Below are 15,702 nucleotides of genomic sequence, written 5' to 3'. Positions count from 1 at the left end.
GTCGATGGAGTCAGTTGATTTTAGAGACTAGTTCGGGGTGTACGTCAGGATTGTAGTGCCGGTCGTTTCGAGTTGAAAGGAGGAATTACAAGATTAATAAACGAAAGATTGTGTTTTTTGTAATTTTGGTGTGTCCATGACCGTACGTAGTAATTCGATGAAGTAGACATGGTGTTAATTTTTGTTTATAAGATATTTCAATTGCTAGATTAACCTAGAAGTCCACTTTGTAACCTCGAACATGAGGTGCAGGGCTACCACCAGAACAGAGCCAAATAACACGTAATTTCACGACCAAAGTTTCACAACCATCGCAGGTTTTTTCACGACCAATCCAGCCTTATGGATTATAGTGTGTTTGGTCGTGACAATAACTTTAATATAATTGTAAATTGAACAGTTTAGTTCAATTGAAACACATAGTTTTATTATAACTAACAGTATAATTGAAGGATTGTTTAGAAAGATTTAGATTATTCCAGACAATTCACGACCGTACCGCTTGTCCCTGACCATCACGTTTATGATTTCTATCATAAAAATTTCAAAAATTAAAATATCGTCATACTTCAATGTTTTATACACAAAAGAAGCACACCTCTATACAAATATAACGATTTTTCGGGTCTCAGGTAAGTTTTTTCGGAGTTATACAAACTTAAAAAGATTTTATTGGCTTTTTTTCTATTTTTTGAGTTTTTTTATTTTTTTCTAGAAAGACCAAATATACCAAAAGCTCAGTGACCTTTTTATTGTATAATGGTCATAAAAGTAAATTAGTTTATAGCAAAACATAGTTATAAAAATAATATTAACTATTTTTAATATTCATTTAAACGTCCGTTATGGTCGTGACAGGATTTTGTGTTTTCCACTATAGATGCTCTTAAAAAAAAAAACTACCAAAGATATTGCGTTACCATGGACATTTTATGAAACTTCAAATGTTAATGAAATAAAAAAAATAATAAAAGTTTTGAATAAAGGGGGAAAAAATTTTAAGCACACTTCTGACCGTATACATTACTATGAGATGCATGTAATTTTTCCAAAAAAGAACAGTGGGAGGCATAATGATCTTGATTTTGCACAGTAACATGGCCTCCTCTAATACAAGGCTGCGACGACACAAAAGTGGCAACACTGATGTCACTTCAAATTGAAACAGCTGTTGCACTAATTTACAATGTAGCCTATAGGCAATGGTTATGTTTACACTTTTGTTACCACGGCAATAGGCATGCTGTTGCGATGTTGCCACACACCAATGCTGCTGCCTTGTATAGAGTTTTTCTACTTCTAGTACTTCTAGTGTTTTGTTTGTGAATTATTAAAATTAGTACTGTACTACATTATTATTGTTTGTGAATTATTAAAATTAGTACTGTACTACATTATTATTGTTTGTGAATTATTAAAATTAGTACTGTACTACATTATTATTTTTTGTGAATTATTAAAATTAGTACTGTACTAGGGCCTACATTATTATTGTTTCCATGACATAATTTATGTTTGTCATTTTTCATCAAAATTGTTTAAACCATTGAGTCTTTTCGGTTCCAAAGGGGATTCCCAAAAAGGCTCCACTATGTAAGAGATATGCTATTATAAGATTTCATTCAAAAATATTGTTCAACAACTTTGAACTGTATCAGTACGTACTGTAAACAGAGAGGTTAGCCTTGCGGGAGTACACAGTGCCGAAGTCGTTGGATACAATACACTGGTAGAGAGCACTAGCGTCCAATGACAGGTTGGTGAGCAGTAACTGACTGATGTGTGTATGAGAGTCAGAGTCACTGACAGAGCGTAGGACAGGTTCGGCCATGTCTCGATTGTTGCGACGCCACTTGAACACCATCACTGAGTCTGAGGAAGACACAGCCTTGCAGCCGAGCTTCACTGAGCTTCCAGACAGAGCCACTTGAGACCTGGGCTCCTCCAGTATCACAGGTTTTGGGAAATCATCTGGTGCTACAACAACCATCACAAGGTGTTAAGAGTTGTAGTAATGGTGACATTTTAGGCCTTAACAATTCAATTGCATATAAATTGTCATCATTATTAGGTATAAATTGATTAAGGTAACAACCAAGTAACTACAACACAACCCAGTAAACCTCATAGCTTGATAATCTGATATGATTTCAAGTAAATAGTTGGCAGGGATTAAATTTTGAAAAATTAACTAAATACTTTAAAGCTCTTTAGATTTATATATACAATTTGAATGTCATTACATTACTGAGAGATGCGTTTTAGATTTAACTTTTGTTTTTTCTAGCAATAAAATTACGATGATTCACATTCACAATAGATGTGAAAAGTAGAGGTGAACGGATATAAAAAAAACAGGCCAAATTCCGTTTGGCTATCCAGACCCGACCCGAGCTCAAACTTGATATCCAACACTATCTGTTAAATACCAGACTTTTTGGGATAGACTATATATTTTGGCATTGAAGACTGGAGAACAATATCTTCATAATCATCATTAGTTTCACAGTATAAAATTCCAACATTACGTTTCTAACGATGTAACGACCACAAGTTATCATCCATGACAAATATTAAATTATTCATATGAGAGGCGCATCGTCGCTGTGAAAGATTAACCAAGCAATCAATTAAAATTAAATGTCCATAAATTAAATTTATCTCTCTCGAAATATCAACAAAATTAAACAACAAATAATATATGCTGTAATAACATTCTATATAAAGTACTTGTTGGTTGCTTAAATGCTTTTGTCCACCCGGTGGCTGGCTTTATCAGCAGAAGACAAATGTAAAACACTAAAAATTGAATAACTTGTGATTATTATATTGTTGGTTCGGTTCTCACACGAGAAAGTTTAAAGCTAAAAATGTGTGTTTTTATTGGCACACACCACATTTCCTCAAATCTTTGAGACAGATTATTGGCCTAAAGTGGCGATCTACGTTTCACTAAGTGCAGAAAACTATCACTGATGCATTAAGTCGGGCTAGGCCCCAACATGCGATTGGATTTTACCAGCGAGTTATAGCCTATATAACTCTGTTAAAGGGTTATATCACAAATTTGCTGAATATATAACTCTTATTCTACACTTATTTACCACCAAACACAAAAGTGTAAAAAGCCTATCATCATAACCTGTTGTCAGGTTATTATTTATTAATCCTACAGCCATTAGAATGGTGAGAACGAAGATGGGATTAGGAAATCAAACAACTAAACTTGGATATTAAAGTGTATACTTACAACATTGGAACTGGTGAGGTTGTAGAGAAGTAAGAGAGTGGTTGGCTAGGTGGCTAGGGTAGGCGCACCGCATCTGTGTGGCATGTAGGTGGTGTTGGCGCAGGTAGGTGGTCAGCCAGGCTAGGTGGCAGTCACACACCAAGGCAGATGAGTCTAGACGCAACTCTTGTAGTAGAGGAGAGTAGTTCAGACTAGCTTCATGGAGTGTCTTGATATGGTTGTTAGACAGGTCAAGGTACTCGAGGTTGTCCAATCCTACCAATGCCTGCTCACTCACAGACGTAATAGCGTTGTCCGCAAGATTCAACTTTGTCAGCACTTTCAGACCAACAAACGGCCCTAGCATGTCTTCTATTGTCCAGGAAATTTTATTACTGCTCAAGTTTCTATAAAAAAATAAGAAAATGTATATATTTTGAGCTAGCAAATGTGATCTGAATGATTCCAGTACGCTCTAAAAAGATAAAATATACCATTGACTCCTTTATGAAAATTCTGAAAGGACAGTCATTAAAAAACTTTTTTTTTAGACATTTTTTCTCTGAAGCTTCTTGTTACAGAAGTAGAAGAACTCTTATTACAGCGTGTTACACCTAAGAAAAAAGGCTTGTTGTGTACATTCTGCTTCCTGTAGCTCCAAAATGAGTAAGTTTAGAGTGAAAATGCAAATAATATACAAGTCTTAAAAATTGCATCTACATTCTAAAATTTTTTATTCTGTTTAAAAAATTGCTACTGTACTACTTCAAAAAAATTTTACTTCAAAAATGGCATCTAAATTAAAAATTGGAAAACTCAGATGATTTTTGCTTGAGTTATCGTTCTAGCGGACACACACACACAGACATATATATACAGGGTGTCACAAAAAAGTGTGATGGGCTATACAGGACCTAATTCTACATGCAAAAATAAGTCAAAAATGAAGAATAAATTTTTTGGTTTTCGGCTTAGTTTAGCCGTAATCCGCCATTTTGTTTTTTGGGGAAAATATTTATTATTTCAAAATCCCTTTGAGATATTTTTACGAAACTTGGCAAAATTGTTTACACTATAGTAAGTAACATTTATAAAAAAAATTATTATTTTAACTTTCCAAATTTAAAAATGGCGGCCGTTTGAATTTTTTAATGCCAAATTTCATGAAAACCGGTACCTAAATCAAAATTTTGTTAGACACAAAAGTTTTAGTATTTATTATGACAAATCCAACAAAACAAAATTGAATAAAGTCGGTTCATAAATAAAGAAGCTGTGTTTATTTTAGTAATTTAGACTGAAATTATTAATACTAAAATGTATTAAATGTAATGTAATAATTTATATAACGTGTTAAGTAATTTCAGTCTAAATTACTAAAATAAACACAGCTTCTTTATTTATGAACCGATTTTATTCATTTTTGTTTTGTTGGATTTGTCATAATAAATACTAAAACTTTTGTGTCTTACAAAATTTTGATTTAGGTACCGGTTTTCATGAAATTTGGCATTAAAAAATTCAAACGGCCGCCATTTTTAAATTTGGGAAGTTAAAATAATAATTTTTTTTATAAATGTTACATACTATAGTGTAAACAATTTTGCCAAGTTTCGTAAAAATATCTCAAAGGGATTTTGAAATAATAAATATTTTCCCCAAAAAACAAAATGGCGGATTACGGCTAAACTAAGCCGAAATCCAAAAAATTTTATTCTTCATTTTTGACTTATTTTTGCATGTAGAATTAGGTCCTGTATAGCCCATCACACTTTTTTGTGACACCCTGTATATCAAATCAAATCAGATTTATTTCCACATTAAGTACACAAAATATAAATGTTTCTAAAATTAAAATAGGTACACAGATCTAGAGAAGCATTATATAAATTGTTTAAGAAAAATTAAGGTAAAGTTAAATTTAAAAAGTTATTAATTGTATAAACTTAAGTACTAATTTGAATATATATATTTGCTTCGGCTAGAAATAATTAATTACTTGGAAATGAGTCTACATAGACCTCAGTGGTCTGTGCATAGACTCGAGTTGTTAGAAATTATGAGCTAAATTTTATTTGGAAAAAAAGAGTTTGCAAATAATAAAACAAACAAAAATATATATATATATGAATATACATTAACGGATTGTGTTTTAGCCTCTGTGCAGCAAAGCGGAAAAAGAAATCAGTCTGGGGTCTAGGTCTTACCACGAGACCTTCGGTAATAGCTTATTCCCTATGTGGAAAATTCACTAAAAGCAACATGAAACAGAAATAAAATATAAAGCACAGATATATGAAGTCTTGCAACTCTTAGTACTCTGTTTTGTCTATGCTAGGAGTTGAGAATAAAATAACTATAAACAAAATTTTTTTAATATTCTATACAGTAGAACATCGATTATCCACGGTAATGGGAGGGGGGGAGGGGGGGCACGGATAACTGAAACCACGATTATTCCAACATGACATAAAAAACCATAAAAAATGCATAAAACTGTATAAATGGACGTTAATGTGATAATTTGCATATTACATTATCAATACAATTAGAAGGCTATTGGGCAAAGATTAATAGAAATTCTAGTACCTACAGGCTACTGATACATGCTGTTTCAGGACAGAATATTGTCGATAAAAACATTAGTAGGCCTAGATAGCTTGCAGGGCTACAGATATACAAGGGCTAGGCCACGCGAGCTCAGAAAGTGATGCCAGCTGGTCCCCACCACCCCGCCGCTGTGACGTCACAGCAATACCTCGGGCTCCCGGCACCGTATATAATAAATTTTAAATTTATTATTAAATTACATTCTTTCCCAAAAATTAAAGTCGTCCTAACATCACACTACTGCAAATAAATAATTGGCAAAATAGCTAAATATACAGTGCATTCCAACACATTTAGTCTAAAGAAACATATTTTATAGAATTTTCTCGGACAATGAGGTTATGTTAGGTACCTAATTTTAGAGGCATATATTGAGCACGGTTGATCCGCCCCCAGTTACTCGAAGTTCTACTGTAATTAAAAAATTACCCCTTATATCAATGGATTTTTTATGAAAGTAACTTACTTAGCTTGAAATGGGCACATGACGTAATTTTCCATTTGGGTAGTAATACAGACATATAAGACAAATAAGATATACATTTTTTTACTCAAAGCATACTTTATTTTCAACTATTTTGTTTGTTGAAATACTTACAGCTGGATGAGAGAAGGTGTATGGTTGAAAGCCCCTTCCGCGATATAAGATATTTGGTTATGGTTCAAATTGAGAGTTTGCAGTTTTGACAGGTACTGGAGAGTGTTATTTTCAATAGATCTCAGTAAATTGTTGGAGATGTCCCTGAAATGAAAAAGTTGGATAACATTTGCAAGCTGTTTTGATTATTTACAAGAAATGAAATATTTATTCATCAAAACAAGTTAACATAAATGAGATGTTATACACAGGCCCGTTTTTTACCCTGTCACCGCCCTAGGCACATCTAATAGTAGCGCCCCTTTGCAATATATATATATATATATAACAGGGTGTCCACCGACCGGGAAATCCGGGAATCATGCGGGGGATTTTTGAACCGTGAATTTTGTATTTATACCTGGAGTTTTCAATTTACCGTGATCGCGCATGACAAAAGTGGCGTTTCCGTGATCGCGGGAGACGATAATATGTCTACACACGGCCGCGAGGGATGATCAGAATTTTCCGCGATTGCAGAAGACGATGATGGTATCTACAGAGCCGCAACGGATAATTAGAGTATTGCCGTGATCACAGAAGACGATGATAATGTCCACACGACCGCGGGAAACAGCAAGAATTTTGCCGCGATCGTAGAAGACGATGATGATCTCCACACGACTGGAGGACATTATTAACATTTTCCCGCAATCGTGGGAGACGATTACGATGTCTTCATAACTGCGGGAAACGATTACGATGTCTACAGAACCGCGGAATACAATAATGATTTCTACGCGGCCACGAGGGATGATCACAATAATGCCGCGATCGCTCAAGACGATGATAATGTCCACATGACCGCGGGAAAAGATCAGAATTTTGCCTCATTAGCCGAAGACGATTATCTCCATATGTCCGTGGGAGATGATTACCATTCTGCCGAAATCGCGGGAGGCGATCACTATGTCCAAACGACCAACGGGGACGATATAATGATGTCTTCAGGGCCGCGAGGGGTGATCAGAATTTTATCGCAATCGCGCAAGACGATGATTATGGCCACACGATCGCGGGAAAAGGTCACAATGTTGCCTAATTTGCGTAAGAGGATGATGACCTCCACAAGACTGAGGGAGATGATTACCGTTTTTCTACAATCGCGGGAGGTGATAACTATGTCCACACGACCGTGGGGCACGATATGATGTCTTCACGACCGCGAGGGGTGGTCAGAATTAGACCGCGATCGCGCAAGACGAGGATAATGTCCTCACGACCGCGGGAAAGTATCAGAATTTCGCCTCATTTACATACATTGTTAGACGATGATAATCTCCTCACGACCGCTGGATATGCTTATATTTTGCCTTGATTATGGAAGACGATAATTTTATGTCCAAACGACTTGACTGCAGAAAATAGTAAGAATCTTGCCGCAAACGCGGGAGACGATTACGATGCCTACACGGCCGCGAGGGGTTATCAGAAGTTTACCGCAATAGCATGCACATACTACCACGATTTTTTTTTTATTTCAAAATTTTTGGCGCCCCCAAAAAAAGCCAATTGCCTCGCGCCCTAGGCACGTGCCTACCGTGCCTATTCGGTAAATCGGCCCTGGTTATACATAAACATGTGGTATGTCAAGTCAATACATAATACCATTGAGTATACACGTATAAGAGGGGTCAGATAATGCTAATAGTTGTTACCGATTTTGGCAACTTAGTTTGAGCCGCTGACGCTTGGGTCGCGGTAGTCTTTTGGTAGTGGAGTGCGCCTCTGAGGACCTTTTAATCATTTAGTAATAAAAATGTATTATAAAACAACGAAGCTACGTGAACAAACAAACAAATTTCATCAACGAAAATGAAATTTTACAACATACAATGAAATAATAAAAAACAACCAAACTGTCTTACCGACAAGCCCGAGGTGGAGTAGTTTGGGCTGCTGACGCTACTCTGTAACAGTGCTTTTCAGGTAACGATAACCTCCATCGAGTGGCTACTCTAGTACGTGTATACTTAATGACAATACTAAATACTTACCTATGTAATGTAAGCTTTTCAAATTTGGATTTTCTTGGGACTGGTATATAATTTTATAATTGATGGGGAAATAAGAGTATAGCAAATAAGACAATAGGTAAGATTTCAGTTATTTACATAGATGTAAAAATCAAGTATTTAAGTTGCTAGAATGTTCATTCATTGTATTTATTCCTCAACAGCATGAATTAGATGCAATTTATCAAATCAAGTTCGTAGAAGAGTATGTTAGTTCTAGTGACATCTTCAGGGAAATATATTTCTTATCATCAAGGGATTTTCTCGGGATGTGATTTGTTCCAACCATCAGCAATTTTGTAGCGTCGCATGTGACAATATGTTATGCAGGTTTGTTTACTAAACATCTTTGTAAATGCATCCATAAGCAGCAAGAGAATTACATATACAATGCAATGGTAAAGAGGGAAGATAATATAAATGAAATTAAACGCACACTAAAAGATTTTTCGATTTCATTTCCTTTTTTTTGATAGAAGGCTGGTTAAGCAAAAAAATTAGCAAATCAATTAAATTTGAATTCCATAACGTCAGTAGGGGAATTTCTTTTATTACTTTTTTTCATCTTCACGGTATTTAGAAATTAATTATTGTTTTTATTTTATGTCAGCCCGGTGACTAAATGTATATTTTCTAATGATATTGAATTGACTCTATTCAACACATGTACTCTGTGTTTTATTGAATAAAGAATTATTTGATTGATTAGCTATTAACACGTTCGCAGCGGCACGTCAAATGGCGGGCGTATCCCAGGTGCGGCGCAGCCCTCAGCATCGAACAAACCCGATTGCCGCGTGTTATTGGCTTTCCAATTTCGGTTTGACAAATAGCAAATAACGTGAGGGGATGTCCTGCTTTACAACGAGAGTCGACGTAGTTCGCTAAACACCAACAGATAGCAGCACTGCTTGTAACGTAGCCGGTCCCATTGGAATTGTATTGCCAAATGGAGGGAAAAAGACAGGACAAAAGTAGAATTTTGAGATTGCCAGACGGGAATTTTACGGGGAAATTTACTACCAACCTACACCACAACAAAATACAGTATACTATTGAGCAGTGCTGTGCGAGGTTTCAAGTTTCTAGCTCTAATCCTGGCTTAAAAATAAATCATTTCGTACTGCATTGCAGCTTGGGAGCGATCGCACCCACCAGGATGGCATTAGGGTTCCGTATGGGAGCGATCGCTCCCATGCCGCCGCGAACGTGTTAATTCCATCCATGAATAACATTGGCTTCTCTTGAGATTCCAAATAAGCGTTGAAATTATTTTCAGTTTTTTATTTAATTTAATTTATAAATGAAGCAATACAACATAAAAAAGCTGGTTGAAATACAATAGTTGGCACTAAATTAAGACCAAGATGGCGGACAACCAACACATTCTGTGAAAGTGCTCCACCAGTTTAGTGCAGTTTAAGTGGGTTAAACCAACAAAAGATCCATTAAATGTGCTACAAAACCTCTAAAACTTATGTAAGTTAAACTCACACATTTTTAACATATGAAACTCAATGAAACTAAGAAAAATCAATACTAAAGCAACTCACCTTGTGATGACCTACCAATTTCTAATGGAATTATAAAGGAATCATTTATAAGAATAAGAATACCAAGCATTTTCAAATCACTCTTTTAAAGGAAAAGAAATATTACAAATTTCATTTTTAGCACTAAAATTCAAGATAAACCATCTCATTTGTAAATTCAATAAACTGCCAGTCAGGGAATACTAGGCTTCAACATAATTCCAACTCATCACTATACGTCACAGCCAAACTAGGTGACACAGACTGAGGCAATAACACTGCTGACGACACAATCTGACGACATAGCTGGTAGACATCAACACTGCTGACTCTGTAACTAACGTCATAGCTAGCAGACAAACAGACATAGCACACTGCTGATCAACAACAGTTGTGTGTTCAGACAACTAGCCTCTCCAACTGAGGTAGAATTATGTATAAAGCAGGTGATTTAGTTTTTGCAAAGATAAAAGGCTACTGTTTCTGGCCTGCAGAAATAAAGGAGACTGTTCCAAAGAAAAATGATAGACAACCACAGTATACTGTTTCTTTTTTTGGAGATAATAAAACAGCTAAACTAAAGGAAAGTGATGTATGTCTTTACTCAGAAAACAAAGCAATATATGGTAAACCTAAACAAGACAATTTCAAAAATAAATATTTTAATGCAGCTTTAAAAGAAGCAGAAATCGCTTTTGCAAGGAAATCAAGCAAAACTGATGATAAGCATTGCTCTGAAAGTCAAACCTCAGACGACACCTTGCTTAGCTGCATCACTGAAAGTCATACCTCAATTAACAAGCCCGAACCTATGTTAAACAATTTAAATCTTACCACGGACGATTTTCAAAACATTGTACAGAATTTTGATACAGAAGAGAATGATTTGGAAAGTTCTCTTAACCTAGCAGCGGAGGTTGGAAATGCTCTCCTTGAAGAAAACAATAAACTTAGAGAGGATGTACACAAGCTGAGTCTCGAAAATGCCAAACTGTCTTTTCAAGTAACAAAAATAAAAAATGGAAATGAAGCAGCAGCTTGGGAAGAAAAAATAGACACACTATTAGACCAAAATGAAAGATTGTTAATGAAAAACAACTCGTTAGTGGAAACCATCAATAATCTTGAAAAACAGCTCGACAATGAGAAGATGCTTCGCAGAGACTTAGAACACACCTTTGAAGAATTGGACAAGGAAAAAGAAGACACATTAAAAAAATATGAACAAGAAACTCAACAACTTAAACAGAACATAAAAGATCTGACACAAAAACACAATGAAGTTAAGCTGGATGAAAAAGAGGAAAATCTGGTTAGTACAAAGCCTGCTGTAGCCCAGACCCATCAATGTATAGCTGGTCACAGTCCTTTCCTCTTAGCTGAACTTGCTCAAATTAAAATGAAACAAAATCAAATGGAACACGTCATTAACACCCTGAAAATGCAGATGAACAAAGAGATTTCTAACACCATTTCTCCGACAACTCATACAAATCCTTCCATTCCAACACCAAGTTCATTAAAAAATAAAAGGGCTCAAAGAAATCATAACAGAACTAACATATTCAGCGTATCCCTGCAAAATGCTAAATACCTAGAACAAACAAATCACAAACTTGCTACTGACTGCCGAGAAATAACCAGCAAAACCTTCAAAAACACAACGTGGAGAGCCAGACAAACTCCAACGAAAAAACTGCAAACTGAAACAACAACCGGGAGAGTCAGACAAACTCCTACTAAAAAACTGCCAACCGAGACTACAACAGGGAGAGTCAGACAAACTCCTACTAAAAAACTGCCAACCGAGACTACAACAGGGAGAGTCAGACAAACTCCTACTAAAAAACTGTCATCTGAGACCTCAACGGAACAAGTATCAACAGGGGGAACCAGCCAAACCCCGCCACAAAAACTGTCACAAGTGTCACAAACAGTAAAAGCTCAAGAAAGCCTGAAAGAGACTAAAAATAAAAATAAACTTCCACCCCTAAATGCTAAGCCAAAGAGCAAAGACGAGGATTACAATGATTTCTTTGTAAAAAATATAGGATTTTATTCAGAACATATGAAGAAGCATTATGGATATTTAGTAAAAAGGGAGGCTGCATCGCTACAGGATAATAACTTTGTTTTTTCCTCACCTTCTCAGATTATTCCAACGCAGCCTGATTTTACTTTAAGAAAACTGCAAAAATCAGCAGAGACAAGAGAAACGCAACCTGACTGTTTTTTAGACAATCGAGTCAGGATGTAAACTCCAAACTCATCCTGCTGCACCAAAATACACAGGAAGTCTCAAATAAAATAAATAGACTACAGCACCTTTTAGAAGAAACCAAACCTGACATAGTAATTCTGACAGAACATGGACTAAAACCTGAGACAATAAGTAGCACCGTCATAGCTACTGGATTCTGCCTCAAGGCTCACTATAGTAGAATAGAACACAGAAAAGGAGGTGTTTGCATTCTTGTAAAAGAAAGCCTTGATAGCAGCACAGTAGCCATAGATGTTACAGTTTCCAAGTACTGTAAAGAACTGTTATTTGAAGCAGCTCTTATAAAAATAAAATTCAAGAACTCAAATCTGTTTGTACTGGGAACCTACAGACCCCCAAACGGAGACCTTGAGGAATCATTAAACACCTTTACAGAACTAATTGAGGAAACAAAAATTGAAAATTCCCCTCTTATCATCATGGGAGATATTAACGTTGATTTGTGTAACCCAAACAGGAAACACATTATCTTAAATGAAACTCTTGCTATGCACAACATCCAGAGACTACAGCTTCCACCTACGAGAATAACAAATCTAACACAAACCTCCATTGACTGGATATGTACAAATATGGACACAAACCAACTGACTCCAGAAATCATCAATGCAGGACTTTCGGATCATACTGCTCAACTCTGTACTGTAAACTTCAACTCACACATCAACTCAAGTTATCCTGCCCAAATTGGACGCTGTCTAAAAAATAAAAACCTGCAAGACCTCAAGTATCTTCTCAGTCAAGAAAACTGGCTTAGTGTTACCTCAATAAACAATGCCGAAGAAGCTTTTAAAACTTTTAGTAACATAGTGAGAGTAGCTATGGATGCAGCCTGCCCCCAAAAGAAGATAAAAATACAAAGAAAACATAAACTAAAATTCTCCATGGACCCAGAAGCAGTGAGACTTAAAGCCGAATTTCTTAAAGCTCTAAGAAAGTTTGAGGTGACGGGAAATCCAGATGACAGAAGGGTTTCTATTGAAAATAAAAAGAACTATGACCTGTACTTGAAAATGATGCGGAAAAAGGTTAACTCTGACCAGTTGATGAAAGCTGAAAATAAATCTAAAGCTATCTGGGAAACAATAAACACAGTGTGGTCCAAAAAGGAAACATCCCTAAATGAAATAACCCTTCAAGTAGATGGCCAACTCATAAGTAATGTGACCCATGTTGCAGAGCATTTGAATACATTTTTTACACAAGTAGGAGAAAAAACAGTAGAGAAACAAAAACACCTAAAGACCACAGCTCAAACTCCTGACGTAACTCAAACAGGTCCACTGTTTTCCTCCTTTCAAAGCACAGACGAGAAGGAAGTTAAAATGATTATAAACAAACTTAAAGCAAAAAACTCGTCTGGAATTGATGAAATCTCGTCAAAAATACTTAAGCATTGCTGCAATGAACTAGCACTACCATTGGCTGATTTGATAAATAAGTCCCTAAAACAAGGCATCTTTCCTTCACTACTTAAAATAACTAAAGTATACCCGAAATTTAAAAAAGGTAGCACATTAGAAGCAAGCAACTACAGACCAATTTCCCTCGTTTCCACCTTCTCCAAAATATACGAAAAAGTTGTTTTAAAAAGACTTTTAGACCACTGCACAAATCACAACCTACTAAACAACCTTCAACATGGATTTACAAAAGGGAAATCCACAACAACAGCAATAATTCAGATGGTTGAGTCCCTGATTGACAGCCTAGATGAAGGAAATCTAACAACAGGAATCTTTCTTGATTTCAGTAAGGCATTTGACTGCCTTGACCACCAGCTAATCATTAAAAAGCTGGATTCCCTGGGGGTATCAGGGATAGTAAGAGAATGGTTTCAAAGCTACCTTACAGACAGGAGTCAGTTTGTAGAACTAAGGCACAGAGATAACAGCCTAATAAGAAAAACAAGATCAAATTTTCAACCAATAAATCGAGGAGTTCCCCAAGGTTCAGTTATGGGTCCGGTACTGTTTATTCTTTTTACCAACGATTTGCCGCAACAAATAGGAGACGCCTGCCTTACTCTTATGTATGCTGATGACACAACCTTAGTGTTTAATGAACCACTAGCTGAAAATCTAGAAGTAAAATCCTATGTGTCACTCAGTATGGCCTACCAATACTGCTATAACAATGATCTCGCAGTAAACACGTCTAAAACAACTCAAATAGCTTTTGGCCGTAAATCTCAAGAAGTGCCACGACTCCCAGATGTAGAAGTGGAAGATGAAGCTAAGTTTTTGGGCATCACACTCGACAAGAATTTAACCTGGACCCCTCATGTGGACAATATATGTAAAAAATTAAGTTCAACCATCTATGCTCTTAAACATATAAAAAATGCAACAGATGACATGACAACAAAAGTAGCATACTTTGCACTTTTCGAGTCGCATATGAGATATGGACTTGTAGCATGGGGTGGAACCTCTGCCACTAACATGCAAAGAGTTCTCAGAAAACAAAAAAAGGCAGTCAGAATAACTGCAGGACTCCACAGACTCGACAGCTGCAGGGAAGCATTCAGGTCACTCAAAGTACTTACCCTTGTAGCACTCTACATCCAGGAAGTTGTGTTATTTGCAGTAAGAAATAACCCTACAAGGCGTGGCGAAATGCACCAACACAACCTGAGAAACACCATGCAGTACAACCTTCCACAACATCGCACGGCACAGTTTGAAAAGAAACCTTCATACGCAGGAATGAAAATCTACAACAGGCTACCTCCAGATCTAAGAAGCAAGTCAGAAGATGACCTCAAACCAGCTTTGCATCAATGGCTCATTAATCGACCTTTCTATTCCTTAGAAGAATACCATCAACAGGTCTTTGACTAAACAACACCTCAACCAAACATTTAGAAAAAATTGTAAATTGACGCTACTACTATTTCTTAATGAATGTGTAAATAAAGATTATTTGTCTATTGTCTATTGTCTACCACTCTTTAGAAGTTTGTTTATAACTATTCAGTTGGTTTACAGTATTTGTAGGCAAAACTGTAAATGAGCACAAAACTAATACATTATAACAAACTTGGATTCCAAACATCAAAGATAATCAATAACATTTGGCGATTTTTAATGCCTTGTGGACTTACAGTTCTTGAAGTTGGGAACAAAACTCCCAAACAGAGTCAATGGACTGTATTTTGTTGGAACTGAGGGAAAGGAGTTGCAGTGAGTTGAGCCCGAACAACCATCCTTTAGTAACCTCACTTATGCTGTTGCTATCCAGGTACCTGAAAATGTCATTGATATTAGTGATCCTGCTCCTGCATGTAAAGAGGGGAAAGGTTTGATAAGGAGTGGTGGGAGATTTGTTTAAAACAAGTTTACAGCCAACTACCTCTTAATTGGAAGGCCCAATCCCTTTAACTCACTCACTTGTAC

At 36.2% G+C, this 15,702-nt stretch overlaps 1 protein-coding gene across 1 annotated transcript in view; it reads right to left on the bottom strand.

The window, feature by feature from the left end:
* LOC129006010 (leucine-rich repeats and immunoglobulin-like domains protein 3) overlaps positions 1–15,702 on the bottom strand; it is a 60,254-nt gene that overhangs the window by 22,006 nt on the left and 22,546 nt on the right. The window contains exons 7-10 of the mRNA XM_054435098.1: positions 15,411–15,551; positions 6,438–6,581; positions 3,251–3,636; positions 1,666–1,977 (exon numbers count right to left, since the gene is read on the bottom strand). Of these exons, the coding sequence (XP_054291073.1) occupies positions 1,666–1,977; positions 3,251–3,636; positions 6,438–6,581; positions 15,411–15,551 (983 nt within the window). The remainder of the gene's footprint in view (positions 1–1,665; positions 1,978–3,250; positions 3,637–6,437; positions 6,582–15,410; positions 15,552–15,702) is intronic.

The sequence above is a fragment of the Macrosteles quadrilineatus genome, unplaced genomic scaffold (assembly GCF_028750875.1).
Source record: "Macrosteles quadrilineatus isolate MER2022 unplaced genomic scaffold, UCM_ALF_1.0 Scaffold_54__1_contigs__length_841927, whole genome shotgun sequence".
In the NCBI taxonomy this organism is placed as follows: Eukaryota; Metazoa; Arthropoda; class Insecta; order Hemiptera; family Cicadellidae; genus Macrosteles; species Macrosteles quadrilineatus.
Note: the sequence above shows the minus strand (reverse complement) of the source record. Positions and strands in the feature narration are given on the sequence as shown.